This window comes from Octopus bimaculoides, chromosome 20 (assembly GCF_046866305.1).
Source record: "Octopus bimaculoides isolate indiv1 chromosome 20, ASM4686630v1, whole genome shotgun sequence".
Lineage (NCBI taxonomy): Eukaryota > Metazoa > Mollusca > Cephalopoda > Octopoda > Octopodidae > Octopus > Octopus bimaculoides.
The window spans coordinates 26,270,059-26,289,909 of record NC_142947.1 but is presented as its reverse complement, the minus strand read 5'-3'; the positions used below and the strand labels follow the sequence as shown (position 1 = coordinate 26,289,909).

At 40.9% G+C, this 19,851-nt stretch overlaps 1 protein-coding gene across 3 annotated transcripts in view; it reads left to right on the top strand.

The window, feature by feature from the left end:
• The window catches only part of LOC106881273 (transmembrane protease serine 2), a 47,894-nt gene that overhangs the window by 17,478 nt on the left and 10,565 nt on the right, over positions 1-19,851 (top strand). For all 3 annotated transcript variants that reach the window (XM_089338250.1, XM_014931599.3, XM_089338251.1), the window contains exons 4-6: positions 3,993-4,081; positions 13,487-13,758; positions 17,323-17,471. In XM_089338250.1, coding sequence (XP_089194376.1) covers positions 3,993-4,081; positions 13,487-13,758; positions 17,323-17,471 — 510 coding nt within the window. The remainder of the gene's footprint in view (positions 1-3,992; positions 4,082-13,486; positions 13,759-17,322; positions 17,472-19,851) is intronic.

Here is a 19,851-nt window from a genome sequence, read left to right as displayed (position 1 = left end):
CGTGATTGCATGCTTGCGTGCGTTCGTGCGTTCGTGCGTTCGTGCGTGCGTGCGTGCGTGCGTTCGTACGTGCGTGCGTGATTGCATGCTTGCGTGTGTGCGTGCGTGTGTGCGTGCGTGCGTGCGTGCGTTCGTACGTGCGTGCGTGCGTGCGTGCGTGCGTGCGTTCGTGCGTTCGTGCGTGCGTGCGTGCGTTCGTGCGTGCGTGCGTGCGTGCGTTCGTACGTGCGTGCGTGATTGCATGCTTGCGTGTGTGCGTGCGTGTGTGCGTGCGTTCGTGCGTGCGTTCGTGCGTGCGTGCGTGCGTGCGTGAGCCATGCTCGAAACGTCACGCCTCCTGTATTTTTCATCGTAATCTTTCTCTGAACGTCAGGCTAATATACGTCGTTTTGACTGGTAGTGCTTCTCTTTGTTTTTGTTTGTTTTTGTCCTGTTTTTTTATTTGTTTCCGTCATTAGACTGCGGCTATTCTGGGGTACTGCCTTGAATACATTCAGAAGATAAATGCATATACACATGTATATACACATTTATATACATGTAGACAAATATATTTACATAGAGCATAAAAAATAAAAAATTACTAGTTCTTTTAACTCGACTGAGAGCTCGAAATTACGTAATAATCGTAATATTCCTTATTTCTTTACTACCCACTACACACAGAGGGGACAAACAAGGATAGACAAACGGATTAAGTCGATTATATCGACCCCAGTGTGTAACTGGTATTTATATAATCGACCCCGAAAGGATGAAAGGCAAAGTCGACTTCGGCAGAATCCGAACTCAGAACGTAGCTGCAGACGAAATACCGCTACGCATTTCGCATGTCGCGTTAATGTTTCTGCCAGCTCGCCGCCTTTAATAATCGTAATATTCCTAATTAGCAGATGGAACGTACAAAAGAGTCATGGATATACAACTAGAAAATGGTCGCATACAGATATCATAAATCTGGCTTCTTATATCATGCGAAAAAATTGTCAAGAGCAGCTCACATAGTAGTTCTAGAGATTTATAGCTTGAAGCGGAGAGGAGGACGAAATGGAGCAAGTGACAGGAAGGAAGAGATAGAAGAAGAACAATAGAAAATACAGGGTGGGAAGAGGGAGGGGAAGTCTGCAATATAGTGTGAGTAAATAGAGGTAGAAGAGATGTGCCAGAGGGAAGACGGGAGAGATAAGTTAAAGTCATTACGTTGAAAAGGGGCGTCACTTGTGGTCGAGTATGTCACTAAGCAGACTTTAAATCGCTTAAAGATGGTCGCTGGCCATAGAGAAGGACAGGAAGAGAAAGCAATGAAATAAAAGAATGGAGGTAGGGACAGCGGAGGAGGAGGACTGCTGAGAAAGGAACGAGGAGAACAGAGAAGAGGCAGACTTTAAATTAATTAGGGGTAGAAAATGGTTATAGAGAAATACAGGAAGAGTCAAGGAATGAAATCAAGAAAAAGGGGTCGGGTAGCTGAGGAGGAAAATATGCTGAGATAGGGGAGAAAGGTACAAAGAGAATAGAGAAAGTACATTAGAAAGAGAAGAAATATGCTGCTTGCTTAGCTATGTGCTAAGTTTGGGCTTAATCATAATTTGGAGATGCAAAATGGACAAACGTAGAATAAAATTTGTGTTTACATTAAAAGATTACGTCAGGAAACCTATCGAGTAACGATCAGTTATGATGGCGAAGGATAACAAGCGATTTCTTGAAACACAACTTAGAAGCACGTTGGTTACTATTGTACAGGAAACATCACAAACAATGACCAAGATAAGGTATAGAGAATATTCCGAGGATTGATGTTGTGTAAGTATGTAGTCAAGGAGGTAGAGAGTCTAAAAGCTCGATTTGAAATCGAATTCATGTGAGTCCGATAGCACTTGAAATCAACAGTATTACCAATGTACAGCCTAGCTTGATGGGAACATGGTGCTATTATTCGGCATTATATACTACATTATAGCGTAAAGAAAAAACATCCAATGGACAAAGTTGGGAAACCTGACAATTGCAGTTTTTCCTATCAGCGGTGGACTTAAGATTGATGCTTATTCTGGTCTGATTCATATGATCTGTAACACTCGAAGAAGAATCGGCTGGGTTATTATTACAAGTTTGGGAGTAGGAAAGGTCATTACGGCTGTTATATGTGGTCCCAGGATAACTATTATTGAAGTGGGTCGGGTTTTGAGGTCATAGTATCATTACTATCAGTTGGTATAGGGTAGGATCCGGTTGGATAGATCGTAGAGTCCACATAAGGCGGTTTACTTTTCGCCTGTTGGGGATGAAATTATAGATCCTAAATTTGGTATTGTAGAGTAAGAGATTTTAATCGAAACTTTATTAAAAATAGGGTAATATTTATCTTGAGGTGAGAAATTGGAGCTTAAGATTTTGAAAAATAGCTTGGATAAAGATGTAACCTGAAGAGAGAATGGTGGCGTAAACCATAAAATCTTCCGCCTTCTGTCCGTGGAGGGATTAGAACGCGGGAATGGGGAGGCTTGGGGTTATTTAACGTTCGAGGCAGCCAGACGAGTATTGGGAATAAGGAAATTCAGTTGCAGGTTGATGGGATGTGGACGGGTAGATGTAAACTGGGTGTGCTCAGAATCCGCACTGGGAAAGAGAAGTGCAAGTTTTGTTTTTAGTTTAGACGTCGATATATTATAGTGACTCATACAATTTATGGCGAAGTCGAGGGTGACATCTAAGGAGTTAACTACTTTTGTGGTATTTTCAAATGAGATAGAAAGATTATGGTTTTTAGAGAATCTATGGAGGGCCTTCCAGGTACGTTCAATGGATGGTTGGGACATACTTGTGGCTGTAAGGAATGTGTCATCCCTGTACAGACCGTGGAATAGGTTGAGGAAGTGTTTATAAATATGAGAAAAAAATGAAGAGACCAACCAGGTCAGTAACTTGAGCAGAGTTGGATGAGCCCATGGTTATATCAAACAGATACTAAGATTAATTGCAGGACCAGTAATTGCTATTGAAATGTAGAAGTGTTTTCCTAAGATGATGTCCATGCCAGAGCGAGAGAGGGGTGTGTATTTTCTTGCAAAGATTAGAGCCTTGTTTAATAGAACTGGTGATATAAAGGCGTAGCAGTTTGAAATATCGAACTGAAGGAAATGGGTGCGTGACTTATCAGAAAGAGAGTGGAACCAAGTGATGACATCACCGGTACACTTCCAGACTGGAAGCTTAACTTCTCTCCTTACTAAAGGTATAACTCAGTCGATTATGCATTTGCTAAACTTTACAGGCACGGAAGTGCCATCACCCGGGCCTGTCCGAGGTGCTCCCAGAACGAAGAAACCATTCTGCACGCCCTAGTCCAGTGCCCGAGTATTGTTGACCAGTGGGTTTATGTCGAACACCTGTTGTCGCGTGTGGGACGAATCCGGCTATCAGCTGAATCCATTGTGAAGGTTGCCCCGCCGCCCTCTTTTGTCCGGGAGGGGAAGGCAATTTTTATTTGTCTAGTGGTTGTAGCGAAAGAGGTAGTATAGTGGACCCGTTTGAAAGTCCGAAAGACAGACACTTTCCTCTTTGGCCAAGCCCTCAGCAACTTTTTTAAGTTTCACTTGAAAAAGAAGTTGAGGGTGGTGAGGGAAGTGTTGCCTTGTAGCAAGTTTGTTGAAAGGTGAGTGAATGTTGGTAGAATGGCCAGTGTGAAAGGACCAATTCTGAGCGTGCACCTGTAAACAAAAGGAGAAGGGTTCTTGCCCTGTTGTTCAGGCACCCGTGACTTTTGTGGGGTTTTTCACAAGGTCCTTAATGTGCTTCCCCTATTGGGAGTTTTAAATTGTTTAATATTTACTCGTTATATATACAGTTTACACGTTGTAAAACCCATTGTATCGTTCTGTTTTTGTCTTTTATGTTGTCTCTTAATGTAATTTTATGTAATCCCTTGTGGCTGATAAACGAATTAATTATTATTCTTAATCTTATTTCTTTTCTCTTTTTCTGTAAAGGTGATGCTCCTTGTGAGCGGTGTCCGGATGTGCGCAGGAACAATCCTCAACAACGACTGGGTATTGACAGCAGCACATTGCTTTGACTAGTAAGACAACTTGGTCTCTTGAAATTAACTTCATGCATAAATTCGCCTAAACTTACTTGATACACTTTTCTGCTCTCTACATCATCTATACACACACACACGCACCACACACACACATACACACACACACACACACACACACACACACACACATGCACACGTACAGACACATGTGTGTTTACGTATGTATGTATGTGTGTATATATACATATATGTATATATATAATGTAACTGTGGTAAAGTATATCAATAATGTTTTACAGTGTGTATGGATACACTGGTATATAGTTATATGAAAGTTCACACTCTATGTAACCATGTTTTAATCTATATTTTTATATTATCCGTCTTAATTTATATCCTCATCATAGTCTATCTTGATATAGATCTTAATCATAAAATATATTAATCCTGTATTAATCTATGTATTAACTTCTTCCCCTTTTAATTGATATTTCAATTGTCCGTATTAATTTATATTTTAACTTTATTGTCTTGCGATAAATCGTAATTATATCCCATCATAATGTGTAATTTAACCATGTCTATTTTTTTTTATTCAATATCTTAACCATATCCATTTTTTACGACATTCTTTTCACTTTACGCAGCCAAATCATTTGAACTGTGATATCGTAAGTTCGAATTATTGGTAAAGCTGGTCATCGTAGATAGAATCTGAAATTGGGTGAGAAAATAGGAGGAAAGAAGGTGTGCAGATAGTCACTTAGAATTGTTCTTAAGAATAGATGCGCAAGCGATCAGCCTCCTATAATACAATTGTGATTTACTCCATCATCGGAGAAAGAATGATAAAAAGCTTTAGTAGGAAGCAATGATATACTAGTAGTGGCGGTGATGGTGCGTATATAGAGGTGAGCTTCAAAGACAGATAGGAAATAAGAGACATAACAAGGGGTGTATATATAAAGTTCATGATTTAGACGAAGTTGTAGAAACATACAACCTGGTATTCAACTCAGTAATGTCTTGCAATAAATACTTGTCTTTTATTATTATTATTATTGTTCAGCAGTTTTATTTTTATAACGTGCTTTCACTTCACTACCGAGCGCAGCTCTGTGATCCTTGGGTATGTGCTGTGGTTTGCTGTGGTGCTCTTATGGTTACTGTATTGAAAGTGTTTTGCGTAGGATGTGTGCTGTGCCCAGTAGTGCAATTTTCTGTATGTTATATATATTTGTAAGTCCTGGTGTTTTTGCTATGTATTTGTCTGGATATTTTTTTATTATACCTAAGGCACCTACTATAATAGGAATTATTTCTGTTTTTAGATTCCACATTCGAGTTACCTCTATTTCCAGGTCTTTGTATTTTGAAAGTTTTTCTATTTCTTTTAGGGAAATGTTGTCATCTGCTGGTATTGATACATCAATTAGAAAGCATTTTTTTCCTTCATGATCTTTGACAACTATATCTGGTCTATTGGCCTTAATTTCTCTATCTGTTTTATTATTATTATTATTATTATTATTATTATTATTATTATTATTATTATTATTATTATTATTATTATTATTATTATTATTTTACTTTTAATCTGTATGTTTGTTACAGTCACTTGCCGAGACTCAACCAACGTCCTCGGGCGAGTGAAGGATAAGAAATGTTACAGTATGACTGAAAGCTTGTGGAGGGGAAGTAACGAAAAATCTTCATGTAATACATGTTGTTGTTGTTGTTGTTTTTGTTGGCACTCCGTCGCTTACGACGTCGAGGGTTCCAGTTGATCCGATCAACGGGACAGCCTGCTCGTGAAATTAACGTGCAAATGGCTGAGCACTCTACAGACATGTGTACCCTTAACGTAGTTCTCGGGGATAGTCAGCGTGAGACAGTGTGACAAGACTGACCCTTTGAATTACAGGCACAACAGAAACAGGGAGTAAGAGTGAGAGAAAGCTGTGGTGAAAGAGTACAGCAGGGTTCGCCACCATCCCCTGCCGGAGCTTCGTGGAGCTTTAGGTGTTTTCGCTCAATTAACACTCACAACGCCCGGTCTGGGAATCGAAACTGTGATCCTATGACCGCGAGTCCGCTGCCCTAACCACTGGGCCATTGCGCCTCCACCATGTAATACAATACAGACATTTAAATGGAAAGGGTTTTTTCTAAGGGTTTGAGCAGTACTTGTCAGCACAGTCTTTTGGATTTCTCTGAGACATGGTTCCCCTGGGATCTTATCTAGATGTTTCTGACTTTCCTTTCTTATCATAGCTAGAGTAGTACAATAACAGGAACAGTTCTCGTTTTAAAATGCCACATCTTTTGTATTTCAATTTCCAAGTACTTTTATATTTACTTAGTTTGTCAAATTCCTTGACAGATATATTTTTATCAGTGGGAACACTTACATCTATTAATCTACAAGTATTTTCTTCCTCGTCTTTAATAATTATGTCTGGTCGATTAGGCTGGTTCGTTCTGTCAGTGTTGACTGGAAAATCCTAGAGGATAGTAACATTTTTTACCTTCAACGACTGGTTCAGAATGATGTTCATACCAGTAAGCAGGAGTGCTGATTTTGTAGTGTTTACATATTTTCCAATGTAATACTGTCCTACCCTATCGTGGCGATTTTTGTATTCGTTTGGTGTCAGCACAGGACATCTCGAGACGAGATGGTCTATTGTTTTGTCAAATGTGTCGCAGAACCTGCATTTAGGGTCAGAACCGTTTTGAAGAACGTTAGCCTGGTAGTTTTTTGTGAGCAAGCTTTCATCTTGTACCGCCAATATGAAACCTTCAGCCTTTGTTTTCTGTCCTGAACTTCTCAACCATTGATGGTTTGTTGCTTGATGTACATCAGTATTTCGACTTCGAAATAGATGCTGTCCATGCAGAGGCTTCTGGCTCCACCGCTCCTCAATTTGTTTCTGCCCGTTCTTCTTTGCGGTTTGCTTGATCCATTTTGCTTGTTTTGTGGCAGTGGTTTCAGGTTCTTTAACTATTTCAGGGTTAATGCCGAGTTCCCTTGCGAATTTGCAAACTTCCAATAGCCTATCCCATTCAAAAGGTCCCTGAATAAGGTTTGTTTTAAGGATAATGAACAAAACACCCACGCCTCCAGAGGTGAATTATTCAAACCCCAAAGAACTCCTCTCAACACATGGCTATGATGCTCCCCCACTATTTCTGCTCGTGATCAGAGATCCGCATATTGTCAGCCACTAAGGGGCATGCCAAACTGGTTAAGATCAAACAACTGACAAGTAAATCTGTGGTATTGAGCAGACTCAATACCACCATGAGAGCCACTGAGAGCCACTGCCTGGTACTGCATCAGGGCACTTATCATTATTATCATTATTATTATTATTATTATTATTATTATTATTATTATTATTATTATTATTATTATAATCATCATCATCATCATCATCATCATCATCACTATTGGACTCTGGTCGTGGATTTCAAAGAGGAAGGAAATGTGTCTGTGAGCTGTAAATTTTTGTTCAATTTTTACAGATAATGTTGTATCTGAAGATTTTTACATTTCTGTGACCAAACCCATTGGGCTCTTGCTGAGCTGGGCGGAATGTTTCTCCATTTGGGGCGAATTTTCAATTCAAATTCTCCATTTTTTCATTTTTCAATTTTAAAATTTGTAAAGATGTCCTTGGAGAAGAGTGTCAACTCTTCTTTTCTATTTGATCCCCACCTCTCTGTCGTAAGAAAGCCTAAAAAGTTTGAAAATTAATTGTCTCCTCCCACTTCGCGCGTTAAAAGGCAGAGAGAGAGAGAGAAGAAAAAGAAGAAAAGAAACGCCAGAAAGAAGAGAAAAAGAGCAAGGAAATTCAGCCAATGGACGCTGCTAGCGTTGCAAAACCTGTGAATCCAAGCCCTTCCAGTACTACCACTAACACTAACATATTGAACACTCAACATCCGATTTTTGTTTCAATAGCAAAACCTAGAAATGAATTCATTAATGTTTCTGTAGAATCTTTCAAAGACTATAGAAACATTTTAAAAAGAAAAAGCGAACGATGTTTCGATAAACACACTTTCAGATATTATAGACAATATAAACAAACGTACCATAGTGTACAAAACTATATTTTTAACAGATAGACGTTTTGAAACTGCCACAAAGCAAGCAGTCGAAAAATGCTTGCAACCCATTTGGAAAGACGCAACATATTTGTCGAAGTCAGATTTTCTACAGAAGATGAAGCAAAACCTCACTCAACAACCCAGCTGAGAAACAAGGAACTTGTTCTAGTTCCAACATACTTGGGACGGCGCATCACAAAGATAAAAATACTGGAGATACCACCAGAAATGAATGCTTGCTAGATTCCTCGACATGGTAGATAAAATCAGAATCATCCAAGTCGAGAAACAAGGAAAAAACAACTGAACTAGTCAGGAATTGCAAATAATGGTCCAAATAAACCAAGACGTCTTGTAACAAATTCCTGACCAACTCAACTTTCCAGATGACATTATGCTGAACGTCACAGTTGAGGGCAAAAGGTCAAAATGTTACCAATACGGACAGAATAACCACCTGAAAGCTTTCTGCCCACAACTAAAACAGAAGGAGGGCACTACCCCCTTGATACAAGCACCACCCACACCAAAACAACTGAAGCAACCCCAACAACAACAAGAGAAAAAAACCCAAGAAAAGAAAGCAAGGAGGGCTCCAGCAGAAACACCACCAACAACAACAACAGCTACACGAGAGACAGTAACACCAACAACAATAGAGGCGCTGACTACAACCGCCTCCACCACAGCGCATCCAAAATCACCAACAACGCAGCTCTTGCCAGAGGAATTAAAAACATGAGCAAGTCTTGACCCACTGGAACTACCCCTTCCCGACTCTGACCACTCAGATATGTCGTGCAGAGAGGCCGACAGAATTGATTGGACAGAACTCACACGTAAAAGACTAAGAAAAAGGCACAGCAGTACACCAACAAATAAACAATTTGTACCCAAAAAAGCAATTAAAATCACCCGAAAACAACAACACACCAACACCCACACTTCCAACACCTTCACCAACACCCCTACTACCAACACCAAAGGCAGCCAACAGTACAAGGCACAACAGAGTCAACGCAAAAAGTAAATGAGAACAACAAAAACACCACGCTGCCATAAACACAGACAGCACAAACTTACATAAAGAAAAATACAGACATCAAAATGACTGACTTAGTTTCCCCCACGGATAGCACACTGCACCACACATACAGATGCTTCGAACATCGCAAATTACATACAGCAACATAAAATCCAAATCTGCACAGGCGGTTGGAGGCTTCAACACGAATGTGTCCCAGAGCCTCTATAAATTTTTGGCCATGGAGAGTAGTCCTCTCCTTTTTCACTCAAATGGTCATACTCAAAATAGGTTACATAAATGGAAACAAGATCAACTACTCAACGACCTCAGGTTACGAGGAATAGATGTAATAGCCATTACTGAATCCAGACTAACCGAACAACGAGCTTTCATGCCCATTTGTGATGACTACGAGATCTTTGCATCTCCGTGTCGGCGGAGAATGGGTGGTGGGGGTACTGCATTATTGTTTCGGAAAAGTCTAGATCTCAAAATAAGGTTAGTCTACTTGGACACATCAGGTAAGCTGGTGGTCCTGGGTGTGAATGGTAATAACGGTGGGGCCTTCAGACTGGTGGCTGCTTATGCACCGACAGGTGCAGGACAGCCGGAATACTTCAGGCGTCTGGAGGTCTTCCTGGGTACGTCCCTACCGTTAGTGTTAGTGGGCTATTTCAACCCATCTTAAATGCACAACTGGATTGTGTGGGGCTAGCCAATAGGAAAGGGGGTTGCAAAAGGCTCGCAAACCTGCTCAGACACTTTCAACTGTCTGCGAGGTACCGACCGGATTTTTCGAATGTGCCAATATGGGCATGGGCAAACCGCATCGGAACATCCAGATTGTATCTACATAGAGTATTTTGCAGGTATTTATATAGAAATAGTATTAGTTGTCCACAATTTAGTAACCTGTAAGGTCGACTTAGACAGCATAAGTAGACAGGGCCCCAGCTACTGGAAGCTGAACACGTTACTCCCAGCGTGCCAAGCTTACAGAGACCGGATTAAAGAATTAGATCAGAAAGCTTTGACGGGGGCAATCGTCAACAATAAATGGTGGTATAACCTAAAAAAGGCTATCAAAGTAGAATCAGTTAGATTCAGCAGTTTTAGCTATAGAAAGAAATAGATCAGGGAGAAAGTTAGAAAAGGTGCTTTGGAAAGGCATTGCAACTGATGCCCTGGCAGCGAGGTTGGCCCTCAATGAACACTTTAACGCCAAGTACGAAGGTAGAGCTAAGATACGTGGTCTGAGACAAGAGGGAACCAAAGCTGCCCGATAGGCCCGGGTGGCTGGAGCTCAAAATGGCAACAAAAACACCATCCGGGCGTACGGTGAACAAGACGGAGCAGATGCGTGCAGCTTTTCAGCAGCATTTTACCGAATTGTTCGAGACGAACGGTGGAGCAGACCGCAGGATGGATTTCACTGCCTACCTCGATGACGTGCCACGACTCCCAGCAAGAGATGTGGAGTGCTGCGAAAGGCCGATAACAACTGAGGAAATATCGGACGAGATAATGGGCTGCGCGGGGAGCAAATCGCTGAGATCAGATGGTCTGTTCTACGAGCTTTATTCTAGTACGCTAGACCTGTTTGCAGGACTCTTGGCAGATATCTACTGCAACTGGCAGCAGAATGAGAAAGTCCCAAAATTGTGAGCCGAAGGGCAGTGCTACAGCTGAGAAAGGATCTAAACAACGGGAAGGTATTAGAAAATTTTAGGCCCATCACTCTGCTTAATGCAGACATGACAATTCTGGCCAAAGTGTTAGTGAAGAGATTGGTGCTAGTCGTCGAGAAACTGGTTGGAGATGCACAAACATGCACCGTCCCAAACAGGTCCATCTACGACAACCTCCACTTCATGCGCTACATCGTGGATAAGGTAGATAAGAAATTTGGCATGGGTGGGGCTCTGATCAATTTAGGTCAGTCAAAAGCCTTTGATAGGGTTGACCATCAATATCTGGCGGTTGGTTTCGGTCCGGTTTTTCACGGTTGGATCGCTGCCATGTACAGCGACACCTGCTCGGTAGTCTGGGGGAATGGTCACCTAGCGTAACCATTCAACATCGTGCGTTCGGTCCCTCAGTGGTGCCCACTCTCGTCCCTTCTGTATGTACAGATCCTCGAGCCATTACTTCGGAAACTGGAAACGCTAAGAGGCATCTCGCGTGAACTGGGATGGGAGAGAGTAGTGTCGGAATACGCAGATGACGCCACTGTCATAGTGTCTGACGAGGAGCATATAGACCTAGTCAGCACTACTGTGAAAGAATACGAGTAAATAACGGGAGCAAAGATTAATCCAGAAAAGTCGGTGGGCCTGCAGCTCGGCACCAAGAGAAGCAAGACGTTATAGGACGTTGGACGGTCGGGCCCGAAAAACTGCTCGGAGTCTGGCTCAGACCGGACCTCCAACAGGAGAAGAACTGAAGCGAGGTGACGAGCAGGGTAGCCAGTCTCATCCAGAAATGAACCGAGAGGAAACTATCCTTGAAAGGTCGGGCAGAGGTGGCGAACACATACGTCGCATCAGACATTTTCTACCGCCTGACCGTCGTGCCTTGCCCCAGTTTGTACTTGGTCAACCTGGAGCATTTGCTTTTCCACCTCTTATGGAAAGGACGGGCACCGCTGGTCAGGCGCTCCATTTGCTGTCAACACCCTATGGGTATGCCGTGGCTATTGATGCGCAGGCATGCACTGAGGTTGCGGCACATCCAGCGTTTCCTCAACGACAGTGAGCATGTGTGGTCACCGTTTGTCAGACTCGCTTTCCCGCAGCTCGTCTCTTTCAATGAGCTGCAATCTTGGATCAAGCGTAGGCCGCAGTGGGCGTCTGATACCTTGAGTGTCGCCAGGCGCTCACGCTCTTCAGCCAGTCGGGCAATGCGGTTAGTGAAAATTCTACTATAGTGTTGTATAGAGGGTTAGTGGTGAGAGGAAACGACGACGTTCTTGGAGAGACTCTAGGCGTCAATGAATTTCAACTCGCCAGTCTATTCCGGAGGATTTTCGGGCCGGGGCCTATGGATAACTTCCAGAAATCCCTGGCCTGACAGTGCTACAGGGGAGCTTTGCCTGTAAACTCTACAGGCACAGAAGTGCCGTCAGTCGGACCTGCCCGAGATGTGTGCAGAACGACGAAACAGTTCTGCACGCACTCGTCTAGTGCCCGAACATATCTGATATATGGGTTTATGTCGAATACCTGTTGTCACGTGTAGGACGTGTCCGCTTGTCGGCTGATTCTATCGTGAAGATTGCCCCGCTGCATTCCTTTGGCCAGCAAGGAAATGCAATTTTCATCTGTCTTGTGACTATAGCGAAAGAGGTTGCGTGGTGTTCTAGTCTGAAAGAGCTATCAACAAGAAAAATGAGGGTTGACTGCCAGCAATTTTGTTAAAAGGTGAGTGAATGTGACGAAGATGGTCCGTGTCAACGGGCCTACTTTGAGCATGCGGTATTGAGTTTCCAAGGCTGAGAGAGGGAGATAGAGAGAGGGTTGTTTCCCTAGTGGTCGTGACACTTGTGGATTTTTCGTGGGGTCTCCATGAGAAACCCAGAGTTATTTGCCTCTTTTAGGCATTTTCTTTGTTATATTTTTCATTGTTATTGACTTTTTACACGACCCTTTATGTAACCCCATTTTTTGTCCTTCGTGTTTTGTAATGTTCAATCTTATTTTTGTCGGCCCTTGTGGCTAATAAAGAAAAGATTATTATTATCATTATTATTGTTGTTGTTGTTGTTATTATTGTTGTTGTTGTTGTTGTTGTTATCATCATCATCAGTAGAAGCAGCAGCAGTAGCAGCAGTAGCAGCAGCAGCAGTAACAGCAGCAACAGCAGCAACAGCAGCAGCAGCAGCAGCAGCAGTAGTAGTAGTAGTAGTAGTAGTAGTAGTAGTAGTAGTATCATTATTATGGAACACTAAATAGGACGGTTGCTATATTAGTCATATTAGTTTTCGATAAAGAAAACCCCTATCCATGCACCTCATAGTTCAAGAAGGAGGTTAATATTGTAATATACGTCAGCATCTATTATACCAAATTGATTTATCACCACAATAGTAATAAAGTACCAGTAGTGTACTGAGGTTGATTTAAACGAATCTACCTCTTTCACACAATTTGCAACCTTATGATTACTTTAGAAGTCACTGCCACCATCACCACCATCATTATCATCAATCTTGTCGTAACCATCATCGTCGTTGTCGTCGTAATGCTGCTATTGTTGATGCTCTTGTTTATTTTATGCTTTTCCTTTCAATATATGGTCAGCGCTCAGTTGCGCAATGCTAGCCTCTGGAATGTGACGTCAGGAAAGCATCATTCTAACTGTACAGACACAACAGAACAAGAGTGGCCAGTTTCCCAAATTGTGATTCACCCTGGTTATGTGGCGCCTACCAACGAAAATGACATTGCCCTACTGAAGCTTTCCAAGCCTCTCACTTACAATTGTCGAACACAACCAATTTGTTTGCCCAAAGATGACAAGCCATTAAAAACTGGAAGATTCTGCAAAATTGCTGGATGGGGCATGACATTTGGTAGGTGATATATTTCTTCATTGTTATTGTTGTCGTCGAGGTAAGACGTGTTTTTCAGATCTCCATCAGTTTGAAATTTGTTGTTATTTTTTAAGTTTATTGACTGTTTGTTGTTGTTTTGTTTTCCGAACCCCTTTTAGTGTGCAGAAGGGGTTCTTTTGTTGAAAATTTCCTCCTTTTAGGGGCGAATTTCGGACTTTTTGTCCATTAAAAAAATTTGGTTTTTTCGTTTGACGAAAAGCACAAGATGGCTTCTTCTGTCGAGGGGAGTGGCAGTGGCTGTTCTGACGGCCAGTACAGTCAAGATTTCCCCCGCTCTAAACAGCACAATCACGAGAAGCTATGCCAAAACCAACACCACCATCAGCAACAACAAAGAAAATACAGCAACCCAAGAAAATGTTCCTGAAAGAGAGAAGGAGGAAGAAAGAAAAACAAAATCAATGACACTGACACCACAAACACGAACAGCAAATCTAGCGCAACGGTTTCGCTTCGGCAGCAAAGCAGACAAAAGAGTTGTTGAATTTAACAACGAATGAACTACAAAATGCAAAGAAGTTGTTAAGAAAGGAAGGAAACAATGTCTTCCTTAACAAACCTCGGGAATTAATAAAGGAGATGGATCGAAAATCAGTAATATACAGAGTTCTAAACATCAAGAAGAAAAGAGTAGAACGAGCCAGCTAACAACAGTTGGAAATGGCCCTCAGAGCGATTTGGACCAACAAAACCTATGTGACAAAGAGAAAGCGCTTCGGCACGGTGGAAGTGCGTTTTGCTACAGAGAAGGAAGCAAGACAGCATTTCACTGTGCCCCTAAAAACAGAGGAATTCCTGCTCGTGTCGACATACCTTGGTCGGCGCGTGACGAAAATTAAAATTGGAGAGGTGCCCTCCGAAATAAATGTATGCTGGCTAGTGGCGGCTGTCCTCTATGATATAGAGGACACCGCCGATATACTGGAGGTGCATAAATTGCATCAACAAAACTGGACAGGTCAGGGATTAGAGCTTCTTGTCCAAATTGACCAAGAAGCCATAAATTCTATACCAGGCGGCACGAGATTTTACGTGGCCGTCGAGGGCAGGCGGCCAAGATGCTACTTTTGTGGGGATGACCAGCACCTCAAGGTTGACTGCCCCATATATAAAGAAATGAAAAATAGCGGGGGCATCTCCAGTGCAGCAGCAGAGAGCAACCCCATCACCACCAGCAACAGCGACGCCGCCTCCAACAGTCGCCAGCGCACCACCAAAACCGGACGGAGTGCCGCCACAAGCTGAAGTAGCACAGCCGGTCGGAGCACCACCAACAATACCAGTCGAAGTACAACCAAAACCACCAGCTGAAGTAAAACCACACCAGCCGGAATACAACCACCACCAGCCGGGGTACCACCAACACCAGCTGGAGTACCACCAACACCAGCCGGAATACAACCACAACCACCACCAACAACATATGAACATCACCAAAAAAAAAAGAGCAGCCAGAGAATATCCCCCTTCCCGATCAAAACAACTCGGTCTGTTCGAGCACTGAGGTCGAGAAGGGAGAGTGGCAAACAGTTACCCCACAAAAAAGAAAAACAAAGAAAGTGGAAGAAAAGAGGGGGAGGCGCAGAGGGGAGGAAATACCCAACAGCAGCAACACACACACACAACAACCAACAACAATAACAACACCAGCACTACCATGTCAAACACCGACACAAACAAACAGCACAAATACCACCAACCTCACAGCCATCGACACCGACAACATAGACCTTGCGAAATACCTTAGACGACACAGAGACAGCACAAACAAGATGAGGGCAAATATCCGCCAAATGTAAATAATGTAAATAATGTACATAATTCCTCATTTCTTAAATATAGAACTGTGTATCGTCTTGTTTTTGTCTTTTATGTTGTTATATGTGTTTTATTGTAATTTTATGTAAGCCCTTGTGGCCAATAAACGAATTATTTATCATTATTATTATTATTATTATTGAGTGAGAGAGCAGTGCATGCCATCAAAGTGACACTGGGGTAAAATATACGAAGCCCAATATACCCATCATGACTACCCGTCTGATAAGGGCACATGCATCACAACCATATGTGCGCGACATGGTGATCTCATATCAAGATAAACAGCGCATGACTTCGCAGGTGGGGCCTAGTTAGAATTTTCTTCAGGTCGAGTAGCCCATCCCGCTCAAAAGGTCCCTGAATAAGGTTTGTTTAAGAATGTTGAGCAAAACACCCATGTTTCCAAAGGTGAATTATTCAAACCCCAAAGAATTCCTCTCAATACATGGCTATGATGCTCCTCCACTACTTCTGCTCATGATCAAAGATGCACATATCATCAGCCACCAAGGGACATGCTCAACTGGTTAAGCTCAAACAACTGACGAGCAAATCTGTGGTATTGAGCAGAATATTTGCTGTAGCCCATCTTTTTATACCAAGACAAACCAATGTACATGATAACACTTCCAATCGATTAAGATCAGAAGCCATGAGAGCCACTGCCTGGTACTGCATCCAGGCATATTATTATTATTATTATTATTATTATTATTATTATTATTATTATTATTATTATTGAGTTAGAGAGCACCGCATGTCATCAAAGTGATACAGGGGTATACATATACGAATCCCAGTATACCCATCATGATTATCCGTTTGAAAAGATTACGCGAGGTATATGCATCACAACCATATGTTTGCGACATGGTGATCTCATATCAAGATAAACAGCGCGTGACCTTGCAGGTGGGGCCCAGTTAGAATTTTCTTCGGGTCGAGTAGCCCATCCCACTCAAAAGGTCCCTGAATAATATTTTTAAGGATGATGAATGAAACCCATATTTCCAAAGCCCAAAGAATTCCTCTCAACACATAGCCATGATGCACCCCCACTACTTCTACCCATGATCAGCGTTGCTCATATCTTCAGCCACTAAGAGACATGCTCGGCTGACACGCAAATCTGTGGTATTTAGCAGAATACTTGCTGTAGCCCATCTTTATACCAAGATAAAACATGTACATGATAAGACATCCAATCAGTTAAGATCAGAAGCCATGTGAGTCACTGCCTGTGTTATTATTATTATTATTATTATTATTATTATTATTATTATTATTATTACTATTATTATTATTATTATTATTATTATTATTATCATTATTATTATTATTATTACTATTATCATATGTTTGACTTTTGCTTAGACTTCAAGAGACGAGTTAGAAGTTCAAGTTGTTGTTATGCCTAGAGTGTCATATGTTTCGTTTTGCACATATTATTGTTCTAGAGCATGTTTAAGAAAACATAAGAAAATTATAGGTTTGTTTTAAAACTTGGGATTACACAGACAGTATTTTACCTAGGATATACACAGTTCCCATGAGCACTGTTTTTTTAATTTCTGCAATTTTGAAGTTTCCTGGTATCTGAGCTAGGTAAGAATCAACCCCTTTTGCTATCATTCCAAGGACACCTATCATTATTATTATTATTATTATTATTATTATTATCATCATTGTCACTCACATCAGGTAAAGGATCAAGGACTGCCCTGAATGAACTAACATTACCTGTCATCAACGGTTCTTTATGTGGATCACTTGAATACTATGGAAATCGATATCACGAGGAAAATATGGTTTGTCTCGGCTACCCTGAAGGTGGACTTGATGCCTGTAATGTAAGTACGAAGAGATTCATTTTACTTCTTCATGTCATAAATTGCAATAACCAAATATACGCGCACTAAATCAGTCACTGATCTTGCAATACGAAAATTAGCTCGTCAGAAAATCTCTATAATAGGTGCAGGAGTGGCTGTGTGGTAAGAAGCTTGCTTCCCAACCACACGGTTCCGGGTTCAGTCCGACTGCATAGCACCTTGGGCAAGTACCTTCTACTATAGCCTCGGGCCGACCAAAGTCAATTGTTATTCATCGATATTTCTCCATTTTCTGACTTCTGTAAATACATATATATATATATATATATATATATATATATATATATATATATATATATATATATATATATATATATATATATATATATATATATATATATATATTATATAATATATTATAAATAATATATATATATGCATATATACATACTTACATCTATACGTGTATATATATATATATATATATATATATATATATATATATATATATATATATATATATATATATATATGCATATGTAGGTACAGAACGTCACGAAATGTGTACCACAAAAAAGTACGAAGCACGAATACATGGAACATGATCTATTCTTTTGGAACGAAAGACACAAATGAAAAACAAAACAAACAACATAAAGAATGACCCTTCAGCAGTTGTTGGCTGTTTTTCTAGTCTTGCATTTTGGGCATTTAACAACAATATACGCTTTCGATAAAACAGTAGCTCCTGCAAAGCAAATTAAGTAAAATTTGGGATTTTGCGGAGGATCAAAATTGGTAACGCAAACAGGACAGTGAAACAAACACTCTTATTGGGTAATGTAGCGTTTAAGTATTCGTGTGTGAGATAATGATTGAAGTTCCTCTCATTTTGAGAATTTAATTTTCTGCACGTTTTAAAATGTAAGTATATGAGTGCAGATGTGTGAATTTGTTTTCATATTTGTGTATTTGTGAGATTTTGACATACATGCACGCACGCATGCACACACATATACACATATACAATCACACGCATACATTCATACACACCTTCCATAAATAGTGTGCCAAGGTTCTGGCATAATGGAGCCTAGTTTACTAAAATATGAAGGGAAAATAAAGGTAAAATACGGTGAAATTAGTCCAGTCAAGTAATCTGCGCAAGAACACAAGGGGGCACCAGTGAAAGTGTGCATACACATAACAGATGAATTCACAAAAAGAAAAAAGAGAAATAGAAATTTGACAGGTGGATGTAGGTATGGCTGCATGGTTGCGTGGCTAGAAAACTCGTTTCGAAGCCATAAGTTTTCAGATTCGATTCCACTGCGTAAAATCTTGTGCCAGTATCTTCTGCGATGACCTCAGGATGATCAACAGCTGGAGAATGAAGTTTGATGGACGGAATCTTGTATTGGGGATGCCAATAGATTTGTTGTTTATTAATATATATTTTTTTTTTTTTTGCACCCGATATATATTGCAAGTAGGGGAGATAACGCCTACCATCTTCCAGCGACAGGACCACCAAACCGTACGGTTTTGAGCTCTTTGTGCTCATTCTTGGCGGTGGATACCCGTCTGCTAGAGGTAGCAGTAGTTTGCCCCAGCTCGCAGTATATTGAAAATAAGTAACAAACAGTCACTGATCTTGCAACAAGCAAATTAGCTAGTTAGAAAATCTCTAAAAGAAATGATAGTAGTAACTATACTGAGAAGTAGTGTGTCGCCACTTCAACATGACTGTTTCATATAGTTACTACTCTCATCTATTCTTTCATTATTCTATTCTTTTACTTGTTTCAGTCATCTGAATGCGGCCATGCAGGAGCACCACCTTTAGTCGATCAAATCGATCCCTAGTACTTATTCTATCGGTTTCTTTTGCCAAACTGCTAAGTTACGGAGACGTAAACACACCAACATCGGTTATCAAGCGATGGTGGATGGACAAGCACATACATACATACATAATATATATATATAGGACAATTGAGTTAGAGGTTAAAATTTAGAGGTTAAGGTTAAAAGGTAGAGGTTAAGGGATAGAAGTATCCATTACACTACCGGTATATTACCTATGTTTAATCATGGGCATACATATGCAAACATATGCTCATAAATTATAATCAAAGACAAGGATAAACATGAGTTTATCAAGGATCAACATTTAAAGAAGGTAGAAAAAGGAGAAATATCGATGAACAACAATTATTTATTAATTCAAAACAAATAGACTGCATCCCATCTAATAGCTGTTTCTGCTTCCAGTGTTGTATGGTATTGCCACTGATATGCTATATATGTGTGTGTGTGTGTGTGTGTGTGTGTGTGTGTGTGTGTGTGTGTGTTTGTGTCTATGTTTGTCCCCCAGCATCGCTTGACAATTGATGCT